The 22,856-nt window shown below is 40.6% G+C and overlaps 1 protein-coding gene across 1 annotated transcript in view; it reads right to left on the bottom strand.

Moving 5' to 3' along the window:
- Positions 1–18,282, bottom strand: part of LOC115798481 (1-phosphatidylinositol 4,5-bisphosphate phosphodiesterase delta-3-A-like) — a 40,280-nt gene extending 21,998 nt beyond the window's left edge. Inside the window, exons 1-9 of the mRNA XM_030755331.1 lie at positions 18,030–18,282; positions 14,995–15,050; positions 14,781–14,892; positions 11,113–11,341; positions 10,800–10,929; positions 3,700–3,925; positions 2,529–2,730; positions 1,513–1,657; positions 441–593 (exon numbers count right to left, since the gene is read on the bottom strand). Coding sequence (XP_030611191.1) covers positions 441–593; positions 1,513–1,657; positions 2,529–2,730; positions 3,700–3,925; positions 10,800–10,929; positions 11,113–11,341; positions 14,781–14,892; positions 14,995–15,050; positions 18,030–18,120 — 1,344 coding nt within the window. The 5' untranslated portion in view covers positions 18,121–18,282. The remainder of the gene's footprint in view (positions 1–440; positions 594–1,512; positions 1,658–2,528; positions 2,731–3,699; positions 3,926–10,799; positions 10,930–11,112; positions 11,342–14,780; positions 14,893–14,994; positions 15,051–18,029) is intronic.
- Positions 18,283–22,856: the final 4,574 nt, after the last annotated feature.

The raw sequence follows: 22,856 nt of genomic DNA, 5'->3' as shown, positions 1-22,856 counted from the left end.
TTATTGTTTCCCATGCTCAGCATATCTATAATGAGCACAACTGTGCCGCACTGCGGTGTCTCCATAACAACCATCAACATAACAGAGAACAACATGTAAGTGCAAGATTTGAATACCACATCGTTAAAAATAGTATAAATTTGAAAGGGAAAATTGATATATCAAATTATAATATATATTCCTTATTCCCCCGCTGTTACTTTGTTTCCACCGCTGAGGTGCCGGTGCTCGTGCCAGTGCTGGTGTCGGTTTCAACTGAACCCATTTTTCGGCCGAGCACCAAGTGCGTTCACAGTGGAAAAAACACTAAATGGTTCAAATACTAGCACCGGCACCAGCACCTGGTTGGTGTGTCTCCCGAGAAAAAATCCAGCCCTTGGATATAGTTGATGACCCCTACCATTGGGAACTGAACTTTCCCCAGTTCCCTGACTACTTACCTCTGGAGAAGGCAAACTGCGAGAATCCAGGCCTTCAAGGGGCTTTGTTAGAAGCTTGTCTCTCAGGATGGAGTGCAGCAGTCTAGCCATTACTTTCTGTTGCTCCACAGAGCAGTGGTTCTCCACAGACAGAATTAGAGGGTAGGGAGAGGACTGGGAAAGAGACACAATGTTGCAAAGTCAGTGAGAAAAGGATTTTCCCTATAGACCAGAGAAAAAGATGGAAATTATCACTTGGCCTGTTGGCAAAATTGTCACTGTGTTTAATGCCAGTCTATAAAAATGAAAGTACATATGCTCTCTATCAAGCACTTAATTGGGAAGACCTTTACACCTGTCTAGTCATGTAAATATTCATGCAGGAACAGTACCATGCATAAACTCCAGCAGATACATGAAGGGATAATGTTTATATCCAATATAATATATAACAATAAATATTTAAATATTTTTGATAAAGATGATGTCTGCATCATCTTGCAAAACTGGTTTCTAGAAATTATTTACAATAGTTCAAAATATATAAAACATCCAAAAGGGAAAACCGAGGCTTTTGGGATCGTGTCAACGTGTCCATTGTTCAGCTCAAAGTTGAGAAAAGCTTAACTCGTGACCTGCCCACTTGTGTCACCAGTGGTTATTTTGCCCATCATGACATTGACAAGTTGCTAAATGTCAGTGACATTCGATGGTCTGTGGTCACCATGTCACCTGAGGTGCTTCCTGTGTGGATGTCCCTTAAGAACACTTTAGCTGAACAGGAGCATGGATGAACACATGACATTTCTGCAGAAATTATTTAGATGCAATTGTGTCAACGGGCAGCAGAATCTAAAAAAAGACCTGCTTCAGTTTTAGAATGTTGCTCCTATTACAGTGCTTAGAAAGTGTACAGTTTAGAAGTATATCATCGTTATCCACACAAATGTATTAAATTTGGTCATTTATAAATGCTTAACTTCCAATATTTATCTGTACATGTACTTTTCTGTATATGTACTTCTACATTAATATTTAATTTTCTTTCAATGTCTGATGTGTAAGAGGAGTCTCACTCCAGTAAATAACTCACTTTAAAAGCATACTCATTGATAGTCTCAATCACTTCAACAAAAGGCACTTTGGAGGTAAGTGTGTGTCCGTGATATATAATTGGTTCTCCTTTATCTCCATCCCAACAGTCCAGCTCCACACAGCGACAACCATGTTTCAGTGCTCTAAAAAAAATCAACAAGTTTTCATGAGTAAAGGTAATACTGTGCCTTGCATAACATGTTTTCATGTCTTAAACACCTTTTATTACAAATGTTTTGATTGTAAAATAACTTAAAAAATATATAACTTAAAAATCATTTTTGGAAGCATGAATGTAACATCAACAAACAACTGCTTTCAACATATCAAAAACTCCAACACAAAGGCAACAAAAACCAAATAAACACTCTTGTGGCTAAATAGTTTTTTACTAGTGACAAATTTGGCAAAGCTAAGATTAGCCAGCTAACTCGACTTGATATATTGGGCATCAATTACTAGGTAAACTCACATTACTTATCATTAGCCAGAAAAAAAGTTTTATCCAATGAGGCCTGTGTGGCCAAACAGGAAATTAGCCATCAGGAGTAAGGTACTGAATAACATGAGCAGGGCATTTGATTCAAGGTTTTGGGAATCAATCACTTGCCTGAAGTTAGTTAACACTTGCACATCTACTCACATAGAAAATTAGAAATTTAGCCAAGGAAAATGCCTCTCCTTGAGGTATCAGTCCTCTATGACCAGTTTTAAGTTAATTAAAAAGCCTCAATGATACTTCTGACGTCTTATTTCAGCATATGAAAAAGCTGCAACTTTTCTGGCTTCAACATCTCTGCTTGTTACTTCAGAAAATATCCTTTGGTTTAGTATTAGGGATGAATGTTTTCACATGACAGGCTTCAGTGACCACATGATTATAATGTTTCCTGCAATTACTGTCTGATAATGCTATTCTGCCTTTATCAATAATGGTTTAATAGATATGATACTAATTAATCAAGTGAGTTTGCATACAGCCCCGTTCGTAAGCACTGCTCTGTTCATTGTTACCGTATGTATGGCTCTGTGCTGCTGTCCCCAGTCAGCTGGTCCTTAGTGAGGTAGGTGTTGTGGGATGACGAGATGAAGTAGTGTGCCAGTGGGTGCGTCATGTCTTGGTAAACTCTAGCATGTTCCGGGTTAAACACACAGTTCTCCTTTGACAGCATGTACATGGTGAAACCATTGGGGGTCATGAAACTATTCTTCCGGGCTGTACTAGGCAAAAAGTACAAAGTTTAAAAGTTTTTAAAAAGGGATTATTATTTTATATATATATATATATATATATATATATATATATATATATATATATATATATATATATAAAATTATTTCTACATTGTTTTATTTTGCAGTGGAGACAGAAACAGAGTGAAAACACATTCAGACAGGGTCTGGCTGGCGAACAACCCAACTGGTTAATCACTGCTGAAGCACCCATGTGGAGTGCATCCTCCGCATTCAGTTACAGTTTTTCATCTCTTTCCATATCAGAATCATATCTGAATTAATCTTTATGTGACTGTGATTAGTTAATTGTTTACCAGCAAAAACAGAACTGAGTGTGCATAGATTGTTCTAGACTGGAACCTCTTTAGGCCCTGATAAAAGTACTGCACTGATCAAAGTTAAATCCACTGAGAATAGCCTGCACATACCAACTACAACACCAAGTGCTCAAGATGTAAAGACTAATGGTTATAACTTGAGGTGGACAGGCAGTCCACACCTTCACTTCAAAAAGTTCATGAATTTTTTTGTGTAAATGTGTAACAGCTCATGTCGGTTTTGTCTTTTTTTTACTTGACTTTAATCCACTGAAACATTTCCGAACACCTGAAGACTTACTTCATCATTCCTTGTATCTTCATTTGCTTACGCATCACTGTCAGATTGTACTTGCCTGTTGCCATAAATTCATAAATAACTTACGTATCCAAAATACTTGGAATAAATCTAGAATTACCCCTTCCCTTTGCGATATCCCTATTCTGTCCTATTAGACATACGTGTGAAATTTTGTTATAGTCAAAACTGTGCTTTCCAAAGTCAGAATAATCTTTTCCTTTTTCCCAAAAATGTCATCCTTTAGCACAGCTTAATATTTGTAGTGTAGCATTTATTATTATTTTATGTCTTAATTCTCCAACCTCTGAATCTAGAGTTGCTAGCACCTTACCCCACTCATTAAGTTCATAGGTGAGTATGAGGCTTTGGGCATGAATGAGTGAGGCATCCTCCCCCTGGTCCTTCAAGAAATCCCTCAGGTCCACAGTCGAAAGCACACAGCCATTTGCAGAATAGCGGATAAATATGATGTCCAGCTCTGGTCTCCGCAACAACTCCCTACAGAAAACTTCAATCTCTCCGTGATCCAGACGTCCATCAGCTGACCGGTCACATTTCTATCAGAAAGAAACAAATAATAACAGTTTGATTATGTGTAAACAGAGGTACAGAATTTACCCACCTCTGTTTATACAACCCTATCTCTGCTAAATTATTTTAATCCTTGGTGGGGATGTGCTGCGTCTTGAAATAGTCTCCAGCACAGACAACGAACAAATCAGAAACCTTTACTTTTAGCATTCACAATCATATGACAATAGAAATGACTCTACTCTCTCAGCCAGCCACCACCTCAGGAACTTGCCCATTCTCCACCGCTCAGCTCTGGTAAACAGTCCCAAACAGCCCACAGGCTATGACATAAATATTTAGATAACTATAGCAGTAGTAAAATTTTACAGTTCTATAGCCAGTAAGGAGTGTAGAGAGGTGAAGATGTCCAGGAAGAGTGCAGCAAAAGGCTGTCAGAGAAAGGAAGGAAGGAAGGAAGGAATAAAGGAAAAATAAAGGAAGCTTTCTTTTAATTAAAGTATATTTAACTAGAAGCACTCAGAGAGCACAAACCTCTGCCAAGGCCATAGGGTCACTACGCTGTAATACGTGTATCTAAATACTGTGAAATAATCTTTCATCTTTCCCAGACAACAATAACCCCCTATCCCGCAATTGTGAAGAATGCTTAAAAAAATTCCTGGATCCAGATGGTGATCCGGATCACTGCCAAAATGTAATCACTTCTTCCTCTTGTCATTTCCAACCACTCCACAAAATTTCATGGAAATCCATTCATAACTTTTGGAGTAATCCTGCTGACAAACAAACAAACAGACAGACAAACAGACAAACAAACCAACGCGACCGAAAACATAACCTCCTTGGTGGAGGTAATAATTAATTAGCCTTGAGACAGGCTGGCGACTTGTGCAGGGTGTACCCTTCTTCCCGCCTTATGACAGCTGGGATAGGCTACAGCCCCTGCAACCTGAAAAGGATAAGCGGAAAGGATAACCTAGAAATATTCCTACTGTACATCAACCACTTGCCTGATCATTGACAATCAGAAAAGTGACTTGTGCTGCTTTTTATTTAAACTTGTTAAATTGCAGTTAAACATTAGAAAGCCTTGCTATGAAGGGCATTCTAGAGAAATGTTACTTGCACAATTTAATTTTGGCATCTTAACTGTTTGTATTGATCTATTGGATTGTTCAACTGCTGCTGAACTTCAACTCACAGTAAAATGCTGTAGTAAAATGCAGACATAGTCTGCAAGGCTGTGTTTAGGCTCTGTATAGAACCAATGCAAAAACATGCTAGTCCAAAGCAGTACGCTGTTGATCACCTGGCGCGGCACCATGCTGAGGCTGTCTTGCGCTGGGCTGAGAATTTCACTGGTTCTCAATCAGAACTCTTCTATCACTGCAGTTAGAAAGTGCCAGACTCAGATTGTTATTTCTCGCTAGATTGCTTCAGTATAGTATTATTTCACAGCAATTTGCAATCTACCACACCTGTTTGATTTACAGTGTGCATGTGCAGTCTTGCAATGGTCCTGTTCATACTTGATTTTGTGGGGCTACACAAAGCAAAATGGTGACCACCATTAACATGAAGGGAAAGAAGAGGAAAAAGGGAACTCAAAGTGACAATTTTGGGCTTCCTATTAAACATAAAATCCCAGGAGCTGTGAGAGGCCTTGTCACGGCCTTAATAGCATGACAGGGTTGATAAAACATCTGAATTATAATGTTTTTGTTGTGTATGCTTTTTTTTACATGATTTCTAAAAACCCATAAGTAGAAGGAAATGGTGCTCTGAGACCCTTTGAATGCATGATATGTAAGTGTAACTCTTCTGGTTGATATGCAGGAACACTTATCTCTCTCAAGATAAGATAAGATGTGTGTCACATGCACATTATTCACAGTACAATGCACAGTGAAATGTCTTTTGTACCTGCAGCCGATAAAGTAGCAAGAATATATAAATAAGAAGAATAAAATAAGTAATCCACACTATACAGAATAGAATAATTTACATGCAGTTTAGGGCTCAGAGTTGAGACGGTAATGCCAGCCTGGGAGCAGGGAGAAGAGAGAGTGTCCAGGGTGATTGGGCTGTTTAAGGAGCTTCATAACCCTTAACCTGCACTGCTTGGTATAAATGTCCTGCAGGTTGGGGAGAGTCATTCTGATGGTCTGTTCAGCTGAATGAAACACCCTTTTAAGGGTCATGAAGTCCTGCTTGGTGCAGTTTCCCATCCAGGTGGTGATGCTCCCACACATGATGCTCTCGATGGTGCAGGTGTAAAAGTTCCGGAGCACCTTGAGTGGGACCTTGAAGTCTCTCAGCCACCTGAGGAGGTGGACATGCTGTCTGGCCTTCATCACAGTGTTGTTAATATGATGAGTCCAGGACAGGTCCTGTGAGATGGTCACTCCCAGGTATTTGAAAGTGTCCACTCTTTCCACCTCAGAACCACTACTGAGAGAGAGATGGCAGTCTCTCTGCTGCTTCATGCAGAAGTCCACAATCAGTTCCTTTGTTTTGCTGACGTTAAGCAGAAGGTGGTTCTCCTGGCACCAGTTCTCCTCCCTCCTGTAGGCTGTCTCTTCATTGTGGGAGATCAGTCCTACAACAGTCGTGTCGTCAGCAAACTTTATGATGATGTTGGACTCTGACGTGGCCTCACAGTCGTGGGTGTATAGCGAGTACAGCAGAGGGCTGAGCACACAGCCCTGGAGGGATCTAGTGTTGAGGTTGAGGAGGGGTGAGGTGAGGTGACACACTCATACCACCTGTGGTCTGCTGGTCAGGAAGCTGTAAACCAACCTGCACAGGGATGGGCCCAGGCCCAGGTCCAGCAGCTTAGAGACCAGCCTGGAGGGAACTATGGTGTTGAATGCTGAGCTGTAATCTACAAACAGCACTCTCACATAGTTCCCCTTACCAGTGTCTATGTGTGAAAGGGTCTTGTGGAGGAGGAAGGTTATGGCGTCATCTGTGGATCTGTCTGGCCGGTATGCAAACTGTAGTGGGTTGAGGGGGGTGGGCAATGAGGAGGTGATGAATGTCTTGATGAGTCTCTCAAAACACTTCATCACCACAGAGGTGAGCGCTATGGGCCTGAAGTCATGCCGGAGTGTGGTTTCTTGGGGACAGGGACTCTAATGAACTTTTTGAAGCAGGTGGGAATCACACACAATTTCAGTGAGAAGGTAAATATCTCTGTAAACACAGGTGCCAGCCGGTCAGTGAAGATCTTACTTAGACTGTCTCTTCCAGCCACTTTCCTGGGGTTTACACTTCTAAACACCCTCCTCACGTCATGCTCACTCACAGTGAGTGTCTCTGGCCCTCTGGCTGGGAGTACAGTGGACTGTTGGCTTCACTACTCAAAGTGCGCAAAGAAGTTGTTAATTTCATCAGTCAGAGACAAGAGACCCAGACAGGAAAAATAAAGCAGACACATGAACACTGACCAAACAGGAGCACATGGGAATCAAAACATAAAACAGACTTGACACCAGAGGGATAACACAAACACCTGAATACAGATCACTGGAAAGACAACATGAAGGAAACAGGAACTAACACAGATAACTAAACAGAAAACAACGACAAACTAAGATCCTAATTCATAATTAAACAACACAACTCAAAGAAACATAAGGCACGCTGGGCCCAGGATCATGACAGATAGTCAGTCCACTGATGATATTCTTCTCAGGAATGGGGATGATAATGAAGGACTTCAGGCAGGGAGGGACAGCAGCCTGATTCAGGGACTGGTTAAAAATGCTGATAAAAATACCAGCCAGCTGACCCGCACAGACCTTCAGTACCCATCCAGAGACACCATCGGGCCCCACAGCTTTCCTGGGTTCACAGTTTCCAGCGTACGCCTCACCTCTTGCGCCTCCAGCCTGAGGATGTTGCTGCTACCTGCTGATGGGTGTTGGTTGGCTGTCTCTGGTTGTTGTACCTCAAAGTGCACAAAGAAGCTGTTCAGCTCCGCTGCCAGATTGATTTTATTGTCATCAACTGACAGGCTGGGTCTGTAGTTTATAATGTGGTGAACCCCTTGCCACACCTGCCTGAAGTCAGGGCTCTGGAAACAGTCCTCAATCCTCCTCTTAAACGCAGCCTTGGCCTCCCTGATGCCCCTCTTCGGGTTGGCTCTGGCAGTGCTGTAAAGTGCCCTATCAGCAGCTCTTTATGGTGATGGTCCCCTCTCTGAGTAAGATCTGCACCTTTCCATTCATCTATGGCTTTCTATTTGGAAAAAACATGGATATTCTTGCCCACATTTACAGTGTCGGTGCAGAACTTGATGTAGTCCAGAACAGCTGAGATGTACTGCTCCAGTTCTTGATGCTTGAAGACGTCCCAGTCAGTTGTTTCAAAGCAGTCCTGCAGCTGTTGAGAAGCACCTTTCAGCCAGGTCTGAACCGTCTTAGATGTAGAAAGCAGTTTTGCTGAGGGGGTATATGCTGGTATCATAAGTAGAGGAAGATGGTCTGACTGGCCCAGATGTGCCAGTGGCACAGCCCTGTAGCCCAGATTGATTGATATACTGTGTTGTTCCCACTTGCAGGGCATTCAACATACTGATGGAACTTGGGTAGCATAGTCTATAAATCGACATGGTTAAAGTCTCCTGCAACGATGTGTACAGCCTCAGGATATCTGGTCTGTTGGCTACTAACCATGTCATGTAAGAGACCAACAGCCAAGTTAGTCCATGCCGTCTGTCTGTAATAATGTTCATGTGACATATTGGTGATGTGTTGAGCAGCAGTTGACCCACACATAGCCACATACACAGTCTCACAGAGCACCAAAGAGGAGAGCACTACACATACACAAGGATTGTGGATGTGAAGCCTACCTATCACGTAGGCTTCAGAGGTGATTTGCAGTTACCCGAAAAGACCCAAGGCAGAAGTCCAACTCAGGCCTAACTGTTCACCATCACTCAATTATCAAGTGGACGCGGCATTTAGCATTTAATATTTCCAAGCTAATGCTAACTACCTAATGCCCCCCAAATAAAAATGCCAGGAAATTTCTTTCTGGCTAGAAGCCAGTACTTATACTCTCCCAATCACTTTATGTGCGCATTGCTAGTTTCAAGTCCTACTAAATACAACGTATATTCAGTTTTTAAATTAAGTGTCCTGAAGAACAACAAAGCATTGACTGACAAGATGCTATTTTATAAACACACACTATCTGTGTCCAAATTTAGGGGATGCATCCTTCGAAGCCCACAAAGGCCGGAAGTGAGCAGCTGTCAAATTGGACAGTCTAACTATATCCGCGTTGCCCGCCCTTACCTTGGCGTGGCTCATGTCGCCTAGCAGCGAAGCACAGCTGTGGAACAGAAGCTGTTAAAATGGAGCCCAAACTATTGCTCCTTTTTTTTTGGTTTATTTAATATCCATCCATCCATCCTCTTATCCTGTTCAGGTCATGGGTGGGGTGGGGGGTGGGAGCCTATCCCAGCTGTCACAGGGCGAGAGGCAGAGTACACCCCATACTGGTCACCAGCCTGTCACAGGGCTAATACAGAGAGACAGAGAGACAACCATTCACACCTATGGTCAATTTAGAATCACCAATTAATTTAACCCCAGTAACTGCATGTCTTTGGACTTTGGGAGGAAACCAGAGTACCTGGAGAAAACCACGCAAACACGGGAAGAACATGTAAACTCTATCTATCTATCTATCTATCTATCTATCTATCTATCTATCTATCTATCTATCTATCTATCTATCTATCTATCTATCTATCTATCTATCTATCTATCTATCTATCTATCTATCTATCTATCTATCTATCTATCTATCTATCTATCTATCTATCTATCTATCTAATTGAAAATAAGAACACATTTCTACATCAAGAAATACAGATGAGCAAACTATTCATTTCCAAATATACTAGCTCTCTATAGATAGATAGCTCTCTAGCAAGACAATAAAGTTAAATACTATCTAGCTATCTGAAGCTTATCTTTAATTTCAGCCAAACCGATTTGCTCAGGAACAAATGAAACACTGAAGTAAACCAAACATCAGCCATTGATCTGAGTGAATTATATCTGTGTTTAACTTCTGCTCAGCAGCAAAAGCCAGTGAGGGTTTGAAAAGGATGTGCCGGGAGCCTCAATCGCCCAGTCAGCTGACAACTGGTGAGGTGAGCTGGTTGAGCATCGGAGCACAATTAAGCGATATGTTGATAAATGGACTGATAAATCAAGCAAATATTTGAGGTTTACACATCTACATTCTTGCCTGAAAACATCGTAAAAGTTTATTTTGTGTCCGCCATTGCTGCGTTAGAGTTTTGCTGTGCAGTGAATCATGGGATATGGTAGGCCACAAAGGATACACTGGACCCATCCTTCACATCCGGGGAAAAAAAGGACACATTTGTTGACTGCATTTGGAGGAGCCTTCGAATTTGGACAGCCTTTGTCACCTTGCTGTGATGTAATTGGCCAACAAATGTCACCTTCAAAGGATATAGCCACCTGAATTTGGTCACAGCTACTATCTGTCAGTTTCTAAGTGATGTGACATCTAGTTTCAAAAAGCTAAGATGGTAAAATCACACAGCTTGAGGCTTTCCAAACCAATGGGTGACATCACACGGCCTTTGTCCATCTTTGTATACAGTATATGAACATATACTGTATATATAAACAAGTCTGTATATAAACAAGTCAAATAGAATATCTTTACAATTTAGCCTGTCTTTGAAATGTGGGAGGAAGCTGAAGCACTTGGAGAAAACCCACACCACACACCCACAGGGACAACATACATACTCCAGACAGAATGGCCCTAGAACCCTAGAAGTTAACTTTAAGTTAAGTGATTCACTTGTAATTACTTAAATCCAGCAGTGTATTTTGTTACCTGGAAGAGGCTGCGAGCATACTGGTCACTCAGGTCAATATTGATCATCTGCAGCAGCGTCTGAACCTCATCATAGCTCATCTTGTCATCGTGGTTTTGGTCAGCCCGACTCAAATAAGCATGAATCCAGGTCACATTGTCAAGGAAGCAGCACTGAGCAATAGAGTTTTTTAACATGAAGTTTGATTAATTACTTGTTACAATGCTGGCCCTCTTTTAAGAGTCCCAATGGCCAATGACAGTTAACTGTATATCAAGTAGTGCTTCTATAAATACAATTAAACAAAGAGTTATTTACACTCAAAAAGGATATTGGTCAAGTTTCTCCTTCTGGGTCATGTTGCCTATCCTCTCCTGCAGGGTACGGATGCCGCGGGCCCAGCACTGAGCCTCTTCCTGGCTCTGACACAGGAGGTCCAGGCTTTTGCGAGGCCCTTTGAAAACCACTGTTAAGCAGTGGCTTTCAGGTACTGAGCCAACCATCTGCCGCAGTGTCTCTGACTGGCAACCTTCGCGCACACACTCTACATCCATGATGGAGACTGGGGGATGGAAGAAGAAGAAGAACAAAGAACAAAGTGAGTAAAGAACAAGTACTAACTAAATATAGTCCATCCTGTAATTGTTATGGTTTTAAGTTGGTTTTTTTTTTTCATTTTTGTTTATTAATAGGTTTTCTGCCTGCTTCTTGGTTTGTTTGTTGTTTACAATTTGATTCCTTGCTTTTTAGTTTATTCTAGCCTCTTCAGATTCCTCTTGCATCTTGTTGCTAAGTCTTTGTCTCTGTGTTTAGTTATTTCCTGTTTTGTTTTGGTGGTTTCTTTTCTTTGAGTAGTGCTTTCAGTTTTAGTTCCCTGTTTCTTTATCATTGATTGATTTTTAGACTCTGTTTTGCCTCTGCATTTAGATATTTTTTTTGTACTTTTTCAGCCAAAGTGCCTACCACATTTTGCATTTGGGTCCTAACCTTCCACACTCCTCTAACGTGACATAAAAACACAACCAGAACATGGGCCCAGCTGACTCAGCTGTCCTTTCTGGGGAATTGTACGAGGAACTTACAAGGCTTTTTAGGATTTCCACCTGGATTTGTGAATCCACAGATGTTAAAACTCTGTCAGTGGAAGCTTCAGCCATGAAAGGCATAATTACAAACATCCAGAGCTGCTTCAGTTCCCAGCTATTTCAGAGATTTTTACTATATTTAGCCACATGAAAGAAACCATTACAAAATACTAAAATTAGAACCTACGCCCCCTCTTGACACCACATTTTCCCCTATTCCCTGTGTTTTTCTGGCACCCGGTCTGGCTCCTTGCCCAACATATAGTCTGAGGATGAGGAACTAGCTTCCCAAGGCCCTCCAGCTACTACATCCAGGAGGAAGCAACACTCTTGTTGTTGGTGTCCCACACCTCAGCCACCTTGACCAGCCCTTTGGAGTTTGTGCTGCCTGGCAGTCCTGTCAGCTCCACAGCAGGCCCATCTTCCTCATTGGTGGGGTTATAGGCAGAAGATGTGGAGCCAGCTGCCTCTGTTTAATCTTCTCCCTCTTCCAAGAGGAAGTACGCCTCACATCATTGCTGCTCTTGCCACAGCTCAGTCTTGCTTCTCCACCTGGATCACATGACAATGCCAGAGCCCTGCCAGAGCCTGCTTCCTCACCTACGACAGTCGACACCAGACCCCTCGCTGCTTTCCCACCTAGGTCAGCCAACACCAGGAAATCTCCAGTGACTATTCCACCTGGAGCTTCTCCAGTGATTGCTAACCCCGAGTATCACAGAATCTTGAGCCTGTGTATCCTGTGAACCCTCAGTATCCTGAGCTGGCAAGCCCTTAGCAATCTGCACAATCCCAGCCAGAACCATTGCATTCAATGGGATCCTGTCCAGAGCCCTGTCCTGAGAAGATCCAGCAACCCATGTGTCTTGCACAGCCCCAGCCAGAGGAGTCTGTGTACCCTGTGCAGTCTTTTCTGCTTTCCCCCACTACAAGGGCAACCCCGGGGAGATCCCTGAACTGTTTATCCCTGCCCTTTGCCTCCTCTGCACCTCAATTCTGCCTGTCAGCCTTTCCTTTCAAGTTTTTGGATTCTGTGGTTTTGTTTTATTATTTACTTACTTGTCCAGACCCTCTCCACCCACCCAGGTCACTGGGTGTAGTAAAAAGATTCAACAGCAGAAATGTTTTTCTTAGGAAATGCTGGTTAATTTCACCTTTCACAACAAACAGTATGGTATTCTGTGTCTGACCTGTCTATATGTGGAATTTAAGAACTCACTTAATTTTGAAGGGTGACAGACCCACAAGGTTGGGAACGATTGTACTAGACCACCCAGTCAGTTGACAACAAACTTTTTTATATCGACACCTCAATTCCAGTTACATCCCTCTAGTTTTTCTAGTTTTAGAAACAGATCTGAGAAGATGGTGGAATTAAGAGTAAAATGATTTAGCTTCTATATGTGGATGAGATGATTCTTGTTTAAAAGTGTATTATGAGCAAAAAATCTCTATAATGACCTAAAATGTCAGGAAGGCAAGAGAAGAGACCATAAATACACACAGTCAGACCTTGCTGCTTAAACACAGAACCACATCACAGGCAAATCTAGTCCTGTGGAAATTAAAGGCCCACCACTGGACTTGGGAGTGGCTGACTTATGGTATGGTAACTACAGAGCATCACACCACAGGCTCCAGGGTGGACTGCCGCCACGTGTCTTACAGTCCCACTGTTTGAACTAGAGGAGGATTGACTCCCATCTTATGCTGAAAATAGATGAGCTCTATAATCAAGGCAATGTGTGACCCACAGATAGTGCAGCAGTGAGAGAGTACACTGTACAGAGCAGTAAATAGCACTTAAATTAGATACAGTGCATCCATGTTTCACCCTGTGCACCCAGTCAACACTGAGCTCTGGAGAGGGAAAGGCTGTTTGTTACAGCTTATTGCATGGGTTAGATGTCTTCATGGCTCTCAGTTTGAATAAGTGAAAATTTAGTACCTCTGATCATTTTAGGTAGATAGGGCCTACTGATGTTGGTCAGTGTGTCAGTAAATCTAAAAACTTAAGCATGTTTGTACAAATACATCATCTGACCAAGTCTAAAGGCAAATTCAAATGAAGCCACTGTAACTTAAGGCTGGCCATTGTCCAGATGTTAGATGTTGAAGAATACATGCATTCAATTTTTCTGGCATATTTCCAGCACAGTCATAACCTGAATGACCTTTAATAAAGGCATTTGTGATTACTCATCAGAGGATCAGTGGTTTGATTCCTGGGTTCTCCAGTCCACATGCTGAAGTGTCCCTGGACAAGATACTGAACCCTAAATTGTCATGTGCATGTGATAGATTAAAGTGTTTCAAGGCATGGAAAAAAAGTGCTGCATGAATGTATGTGTAAATGGGTGAATCTAACTGCACTGTAAGTATTTAGTTAAGAGTATCAAAGCATTGGTGCTGTGAAAAAGTATTTGCACCCTTCCAGATTTGTTAGTTTTTTGCATATTTCTTGTACGTATTTCAAATCATTAAACAAATGCTAATATTAACATAAACATAAACATTGAGCTTGTTATGGTTTCTGGATATGGAAACAGTAGTAAAAACAATATTTTTTAAACTTAATAGCTTGACAGAATGATGGGTTCAGTGAAAGGATAGATGTAAATAATATCGCAAAAGTTTATCTTTTGCCTGATATATGTCACTTGTTTATTCAACAGGGTCACTCTCATTTCTTTATTAGAAGAAGAACATTTTTTAAATTTACAATTATTAATTGTATTTATCTTTTGATGGTTGTTATAAATGTCCACTTGTACTTGAAATGGTTTTTACTAGTACCCTGTGTGGCATCCTTACAGTTTGGGGTTTTATATTTCTGCTGTAGATTTCTGCTGCTGCTGTTAGTTTAATTTTGTGTCAATAACATGATGCTGGATGCAAAATAATACAAAAACTTACAGGACTGTTGCTCCTTCGCCCGGCTGGATGTTTTGTATGACTGACACCAGACAGTGACACCATCTTCTAGCAACTTCAAAGTCCGTTGTTTCTGCCAGCGAGGTGAGCGGACCTTCCCATGTAATAATTTAATATGTTACATCATATATAAATGTTATATATAGCTCTTCCAAGTTACTGCTAACAGCTACAAGTAGTTTATCATTAATAATACCTTCACCATACTGGAGCCGTGCAGCATCTGCCTCACATCTTCATCATTCTGCACTCCTAGAAAGCAAACAGACGAAAAGGTGGTTAAAGAAAAATATGCCATATAAACTGTATTTGGGTGTGTATACCATGGGAGTGAGTACACACAATCCTGATTCATTCTGAATTCAGTAGCACTAAAAGAAAGCATTGGTTGAGGAAAGAACAGGTGGGACACAGAAGGAGGAAAAAAGAAAGCACAGTTAAAATTATAAGCTGGTATATATACATCTGCTGGACCACAGCTGCTCATGTGGGAGCTCTATAATAACGATATATTGTTCTTGGATTGATGGGACAGATAGAGAAAGACAGAAGGAAATAAAAACTGTAGAGCAAAGATAACATTTAGAGGCATTACACACTTTGGCCAGAAAAAAAAGGAAAAGTACCTGTTAGCTGAATGGATCTGTGTTTCTGCCAGTGAATATTCTTTAATGTACAATCTTTTAATTTGCAAACAATATGTGCAGCAGTGTAATTTACACATATGAAGCTTCTTAACCTCTAACCTGTTCGTCCCTGCCTACTCCTCTTGCGTATTTCCGGCTACTTTTTGCTTAAGTGTTTGAATTTATCAGTGAGAGAGAATAACAATCAGGAATAATAATCAAAGTATCAACATAAGGACTTACAAATGTCATCAAATTCCTGGAGGGAGACTGCTGAAACTATCGGAATGGACGTGAGGGAACGAAGAAAGTGGAAAAGCAGAGGGAAAAATATGTTTGCAGCCAAAAAACTGAGCACAAAGAGTGAGGACTAAGGAGGGGAAAAAGTCCCAGCCAACACCACATATAAAATACCAGCACATGACCACAAGGTCATTAACACACATAACCCAGCTACACAAGCATAAATATGGTAACAACGCTAGCCACTTGCGTAGGTTTTGTACAGAGGCCCCACAAAGACCCTGCAAGGGTAATTAGCTAATCAAGCTAGCTCTCAGCCCCGATGGAGAACCAGCATCAGGTGGTGGATAACACCAGGATGCAGCTGGATTTGAGCTCTGATTCCTTCAAAGAGTTCAGTTTGTTTTTATCAAACATTTGCTGCATTCTGATGTTATCCACCAAGGTGTTGTTAATCTGCCGCACAGATGGTTAAGTTTATTGGGAGTTTATTGGATTTTGGAGTTTATGTTTGTCCCTGTTGATGTCGGGTGCCTCCTGTGCACCTCCTGGTTGAGGTATTCAGGGCAGGAGGCCCGGGGCAGACCCAGGACACATTGGCTAGCCAAGCCACACCTTGATGTTCCCCCAGATAAGCTGCAGGAGATGGCTGGGAAGAGGAAGGTCTAGGTTTCTCTGCTTAGGCTGCTGCCCCTGTGACCTGGCCCCAGATAAGTGGAAGAAAATGGATGGATGGATGGATGGATGGATGGATGGATGGATGGATGGATGGATGGATGGATGTGTTTTCAAAGTGTTTAATTTCTTAAGCAGTGTCGATTGGACAATCACAGTGAACTCCACGCCAACCCCCCACCCGCCAGCCCACCACCGATTGTACACGTCACTTTAAACAATCTTAAGCTTGTACATACTTTTTCCTAGTGTTGATACATTTACTTTAATTTACTATATTTACTTCTTTATTGTTGTCTTGCATATGCACAGTTTTTTTTTTATCTTTTTAATCACTGCTGCAGAGAGGATGCTAAACTGCATTTCACTGTTTTAACATTGTTCTTAGCATTGTTTTTATCAGTGACAATAAAAACGCTATTCTATTCTATTCATTCTAACATACTTTTTTGAATAAAGATGTCCTGTGTTTCTGAACACAATAGAAGCTGTTAATTTAGACATGTGGTCCTCACAAGGACAGCAGTACCACAAACATATGATTTTATAGAGCTAGACGCATTACTGTAGATTAGACAACATATAAAGTATTTAAAATTAGCTCAACCTTTAACATCTGTAGCAGTAATATTACTCTATATAACACTAAAAAGGAAACTCTTTCTGTAGAATTTAACTTACAAATATAATAATTTATTTATTATTTGCCAATATGTGTTGTGAGGTGTTTATTCATAGTGTTTTATTGTTGTTTTTTCTAAAGGAATTGCTCTAAAATAAAAGATCCTCCACTACTCGTCACTACAGAAGTACTAATATTCCACCATTCTTCAGCCAGGAAGGAGTCCAGCAAGTTACAGTAGGCCATCAGCATATATTAAAACACAGGCAGCATGAATGGTATATGGGAGTCTTGAAATGAGTTACTTGAACATGACACTGAGTTCACCTTTCTCAAGTGGCCTCCACAGCATCCTTGGGAAGTGGTGGAACAGGAAATTTGGATCATGAGCAGTCGACACATCTCTAATAACTGTGTGATTCTATCATGTCAATATGGACCAAAATCTCCAAGGCATGTTTCCAGAACCTAGTTAAATCTATACCACATAAGAAAAGATCCGGCACTCTACAAGAGGGTGTGCTCAAAAATTCTATGCCATATGGAAACCTCTTTTAATCTATATAGAGAAATTAGATATCACTAATGCTGACCTTACTAAGATGATTGACCCTGCACTATAGCCACTATAGCCCTGCACTATGGAGGGATAGGGCTCCGTTGGAGTATTGTATGTTAGTATTATGTTGATGTTTATATTATAAACATCAACATAATATTTTGACATATACATTTAATATACATTCAATAAAATGACTTGGAGAAAAAAAAAATCTATACCATAAAGAAATTAAGGAAGTTCTCAAGGTAACTTTAACTTTATAAACACTCATTTCTCAAGATGTAGTGTTGTAGAAGAATCTGGAGCAGCATAGAATAAAGTATCTCAGTTTTTACCAGGGAACAGAGTAAATGTAATTTCAAACACTGCAATTTGAAGGTGAAAAGGCAGGGTTAAAGGCTAGCAAGACTATTCTCTCATACATAGGGGACGGGGGAGATAACGGTACTCTTTCAGTAGTACTACAGGACATCATAATAAACAGCTATAACAAAAACACTCACCCAGATTCCGCAGGGGGTCAATGGCCTTTAACTCGGACGCCCCGGCTCCGTTCTTCACCTGTGAGGCTGCTTTCTTTCTGTTGCCCAACATGCTGCAAAGACGCCACGATTTATTTAGCACTCCTTGCCTCTCTCCGTCCGTGTAGCGTTGTGTGTACCCGCGGTGAGAAGTTAGCAGTCTACTGGCTCGGCCGTACAGACAGTGTATACGAAACGTGAGCACAGTGCTTTTATCCTGATGGAGAAAATCATGAGTCCAGCCAAATCTTAGTGATGTCATTGAGATTGGATTGGTAAAGAATCCCTTCCTGAACTGATTTTCAAAATAAAACTCTAATTTAATGCGCTAACGTCAATAAATTCATAAATGTAATAACGATAGAATAGGCTGGGCTTATTTTAATAGGCCTTCTAGGAACCATGTTAGTTTTTAATACACGTTGTTTTAGCCATGGATGGATGGATGGATATATAAAAGCTGTTATGGTGATATATGAATATGACACAGCATAGCAATAGTAAATAAACAAAAGTAGGTAAAAGTGTAATGCAGTCCCTTTAAATATGAGAAATCTAAAGTGAGCCTATTCAACACTGTTTTTCTTTCTTTTAAAATTAAGTTGAAAATTTAATAAGACTTTCAAGTAAGACACAGGTAGGAATGACACCTTGTGTGACCATTTTTAACTGTCATTCTCTGCCTGTTTCTACAAGATTTTACCTGTAAATTTTTGTTTATTAATTTTTATTTATACATTTTATTTATACAGGTGCTGGTCATAAAATTAGAATATTATGAAAAGTTGATTTATTTCTGTAATTCCATTCAAAAAGTGAAACTTGTATATTATAGTCATTCATTACACACAGACTGATACATTTGAAATGTTTGTTTCTTTTAATTTTGATGATTATAACTGACAACTAATGAAAACTCCAAATTCAGTATCTCAGAAAATTAGAATATTGTGAAAAGGTTCAATATTGAAGACACCTGGTGCCACACTCTAATCAGCTAATTAACTCCAAACCTACAAAAGCATTTAAATGGTCTCTCAATCTAATTCTGTAAGCTACACAATCATGGGGAAGACTAATGACTTGACAGTTGCCCAAAAGACGACCAGTGACATCTTGTAGGGCAAGACACAAAAGGTCATTGCTAAAGAGGCTGGCTGTTCACAGAGCTCTGTGTCCAAGCACATTACTAGAGAGGTAAAGGGAAGGAAAAGATGTGGTAGAAAAAGTGTACAAGCAACAGGGATAACTGCACCCTGGAGAGGATTGTTAAACAAAACCCATTCAAAAATGTGGGGGAGATTCACAAAGAGTGGACTGCAGCTGGAGTCAGTGCTTCAAGAACCACCACGCACAGATTTATGCAGACATGGGTTTCAGCTGTCGCAGTCCTCTAGTTGAGCCACTCTTGAACAAGAGACAGCGTCAGAAGCATCTCGTCTGGGCTAAAGACAAAAAGGACTGGACTGCTGCTGAGTGCTCCAAAGTTATGTTCTCTAATGAAAGTAAATTTTGCATTTCCTTTGGAAATCAAGGTCCCAGAGTCTGGAGGAAGAGAGGAGAGGCACAGAATCCATGTTGCTTGAGGTCTAGTGTAAAGTTTCCACAGTCAGTGATGGTTTGGGGTGCTGTGTCATCTGCTGCTGTTGGCCCATTTTCTGAGGTCCAAGGTCAACGCAGCCATCTACCAGGAAGTTTTAGAGCACTTAATGCTTCCTGCTGCTGACCAACTTTATGGAGATGCAGATTTCATTTTCCAACAGGACTTGGCACCTACACACAGTGCCAAAGCTACCAGTACCTGGTTTAAGGATGATGGTATCCCTGTTTTTAATTGGCCAGCAAACTCGCCTGACCTTAACCCCATAGAAAATCTATGGGGTATCGTGGCGAGGAAGATGCGATACACCAGACCGAACAATTCAGAAGAGCTGAAGGCCACTATCAGAGAAACCTGGGCTCTCATAACACCTGAGCAGGGCCACAGACTGATCGACTCCATGCCACGCTGCACTGCTGCAGTAATCCAGGCAAAAGGAGCCCCAACTAAGTATTGAGTGCTGTACATGCTCATACTTTTCATGTTCATACTTCTCAGTTGGCAAACATTCTAAAAATCCCTTTTTTGTATTGGTCATAACTAATATTCTAATTTTCGGAAATACTGAATTTGGGGTTTTCATTAATTGTCAGATATAATTATTAAAATTAAAAGTCAGTCTGTGTGTAATGAATGAATATAATATACAAGTTTCACTTTTTGAATGGAATTACTGAAATAAATCAACTTTTTCATGATATTCTTATTTTATGAACAGTACCTGTATCTTATATTATAGCATGGCTTCACCACAACGGTTGTCTTGGTGTTCTTTATATTGTAAGGTAAAGTTGCTCCAAAAGAATAAAAGTAAAAAAGACACCCCCGTGAGCAGATATTGTAATTTCCTATGGGTAATACTCAGAGATGGGACAGAGAAAGAACTTTCTTTAACCGGAAGAGAGCTCAGATGGAGCCAGACTCAGGGTGGGAGCCATCTGCAGAGGTGTGTGGGTGGCATGGGAGGCAGAAAGGAGAACATTTTTGGTCAATTTTAAATTATTATTATTATTAGTCCTATCAAACTATTTCTGGAGCTTTCACTTCTGTCTCATTGTATGTATTCGTCTTCACAGGCCACCTCAGAAAAGCCTTGAGCAGATGGTATATTCAAACTCTGGACCTTCTTGCTGTAAGGCAACAGCAAGAAACACCCTTGCTATAGAAATGAAAGTAAATCTTACAGTCACCAATTACATCTTATTTCTATCTAGCTTTTAATTCAGTCATCTCGCCCATTCCAGAAGCCCATTGAATTAATAATAAATAAACTGGGCTGCCTCAGTTAAGCAATGATAGAATCATTATTTTTTTTACTGTTTTAGCGTTTTCTGCTGAGAAAGCTATTGAGACATCTTACCACAGACTCCTGTTGTGCTGCATCACATAGAATTTACTAAGCATTCTTTTAAATTTGTCAAGTTCATGAAAATATAAATGCTGTATGTTTCGTTATAATGACGCCTATTATGAGAGTTATGGTTTATTATTTATTTATCTTTGCCATGAACAGTCACACCTGGCGAGAGTTTATTTATTTATTTAGGCTTTAAAGCCGAATTTACGAACTCGAAATTACTATGCTTTTGTTTTGAAGGCAAATGTCAACATTTCCGGGCCCTGTTTGACAGCAGAAATACTTTAAACGGATAAAAGGCCGTGTACAGACATGAAGTGTGAATATTTCTCATCCGCGCCGTCTACTAAGCTTCAGTACAACAGTCCAAGTGATGCAGTTACTGATAAATTGAAAAGAGATGGTTCTTAATACTGTCCTTTGTTAGAGCAGCGGTGGGCTATTACATAATGATTCATCCACAAATCGGCCCATGTGCGTCCCGGGTCGACTGTAATACATGGTCTGTAATGAATTGATGGATGCTAAATTCTAACTCCCAAACTAATTCCTTAATTGAGGGCGAAGGTTTTAAACAATGCTGAAGACAATTAAAAAAAAAAAAAAAAAAGGATTTTGTTTATAGATTGCGTTGTTTCATAACTGATTGTAGAGCAGGATTAGTTCACCTAGAGCAGGGGTGTCAAACTCAGTCACAGGACGGGCCAAAATTGGAAACACAGTCTAAGTCGCGGGCTGAACAGGATTAACCTTTATTGAACATCTAAAACCGAGAATATTTTAATCAGCAATATGAATTTGAATGACCAGAAAACAGCAACCTTTTCATTAAATAAAATATAAACTTATATTTTTCTTCAAAAGTAACATCAGGGAACATGAGAAGATTTCAAGCTGATGAAAATTAGCATTTTTTTTTCTTTTCTTTTTTTTTTTAGGTAAAAACTGTGCTGTGAATTTCTGCGCTTCAAAGTTGAAAAACAAACAAACAAACAAAAAAAAAAAACCCTGCGCAGTGTGCCCAGTTTCTTCGCAGCGATGGCCTGATTTTACTTTTTTCTTTTGGCAACATATCAAGTGGCATTAATTCCCTTTTTGCATCTGCGCCTCTCGCAGGTGCAACTTCACTTTGCAAATCTTTCACTGCGTCATACATGTGCGTAATCAGGCGGCCCCGTCACTGAAGCTGCAAATTTAACACTTTAAGATGCTTCATTGTGTCGCATATAAAGGCCGACTCACACAGCCACCTTTCATCCCGGAGCCGTGCTGAGTCTTTTTATTTTCTATGAACTGACAGATTTTCTCGGCCAGCTCATCGCATCTGTGTGATAAGGCACGTCCCCAAATTTAGAACCTATTTCCTCCAGAAAAGACCGTGATTTGAACCTTTGCCTCATAAAGTTCACTGTCTATATTCCGGTGCTTATGACGTGTTCTGTCTTCTGGACTTTGCTGCACAGCGTTTCCTGGTGTGTGACGCAGTGATGCACTGTCAGCTCACCTGTGCAGGTCTCCCTCTGCACCTTCTCCCGCATCTTTCCAATCAATCCGCCCAATTTCTCCTTTCTTTTTAAAGTTTTTCTCTAATATTTATTTTTTGTTAAAAAAAAACAAAACTCTTTGGTCTTCTTCTTCTACTACTACTACTACTACTACTACTACTAAATAATACTAATAATAATACAGGAAGAAGAAGAAGGAGGTGGTACCTACTCATTGGGGTGGTTGTAGCTCAGGAGGTAGAGACAGGTGTAGCAGTGAAGCTGCAATGAATTGGGACGGTAGATAAGTTTTAATAATCCAAAGCAACGGACAGTGGCCAAGAGACGTGAAGCCAGAGTGCAGGCAG

Source organism: Archocentrus centrarchus, chromosome 19, assembly GCF_007364275.1.
Source record: "Archocentrus centrarchus isolate MPI-CPG fArcCen1 chromosome 19, fArcCen1, whole genome shotgun sequence".
Lineage (NCBI taxonomy): Eukaryota > Metazoa > Chordata > Actinopteri > Cichliformes > Cichlidae > Archocentrus > Archocentrus centrarchus.
This window is presented reverse-complemented; position numbering and strand designations above follow the sequence as displayed.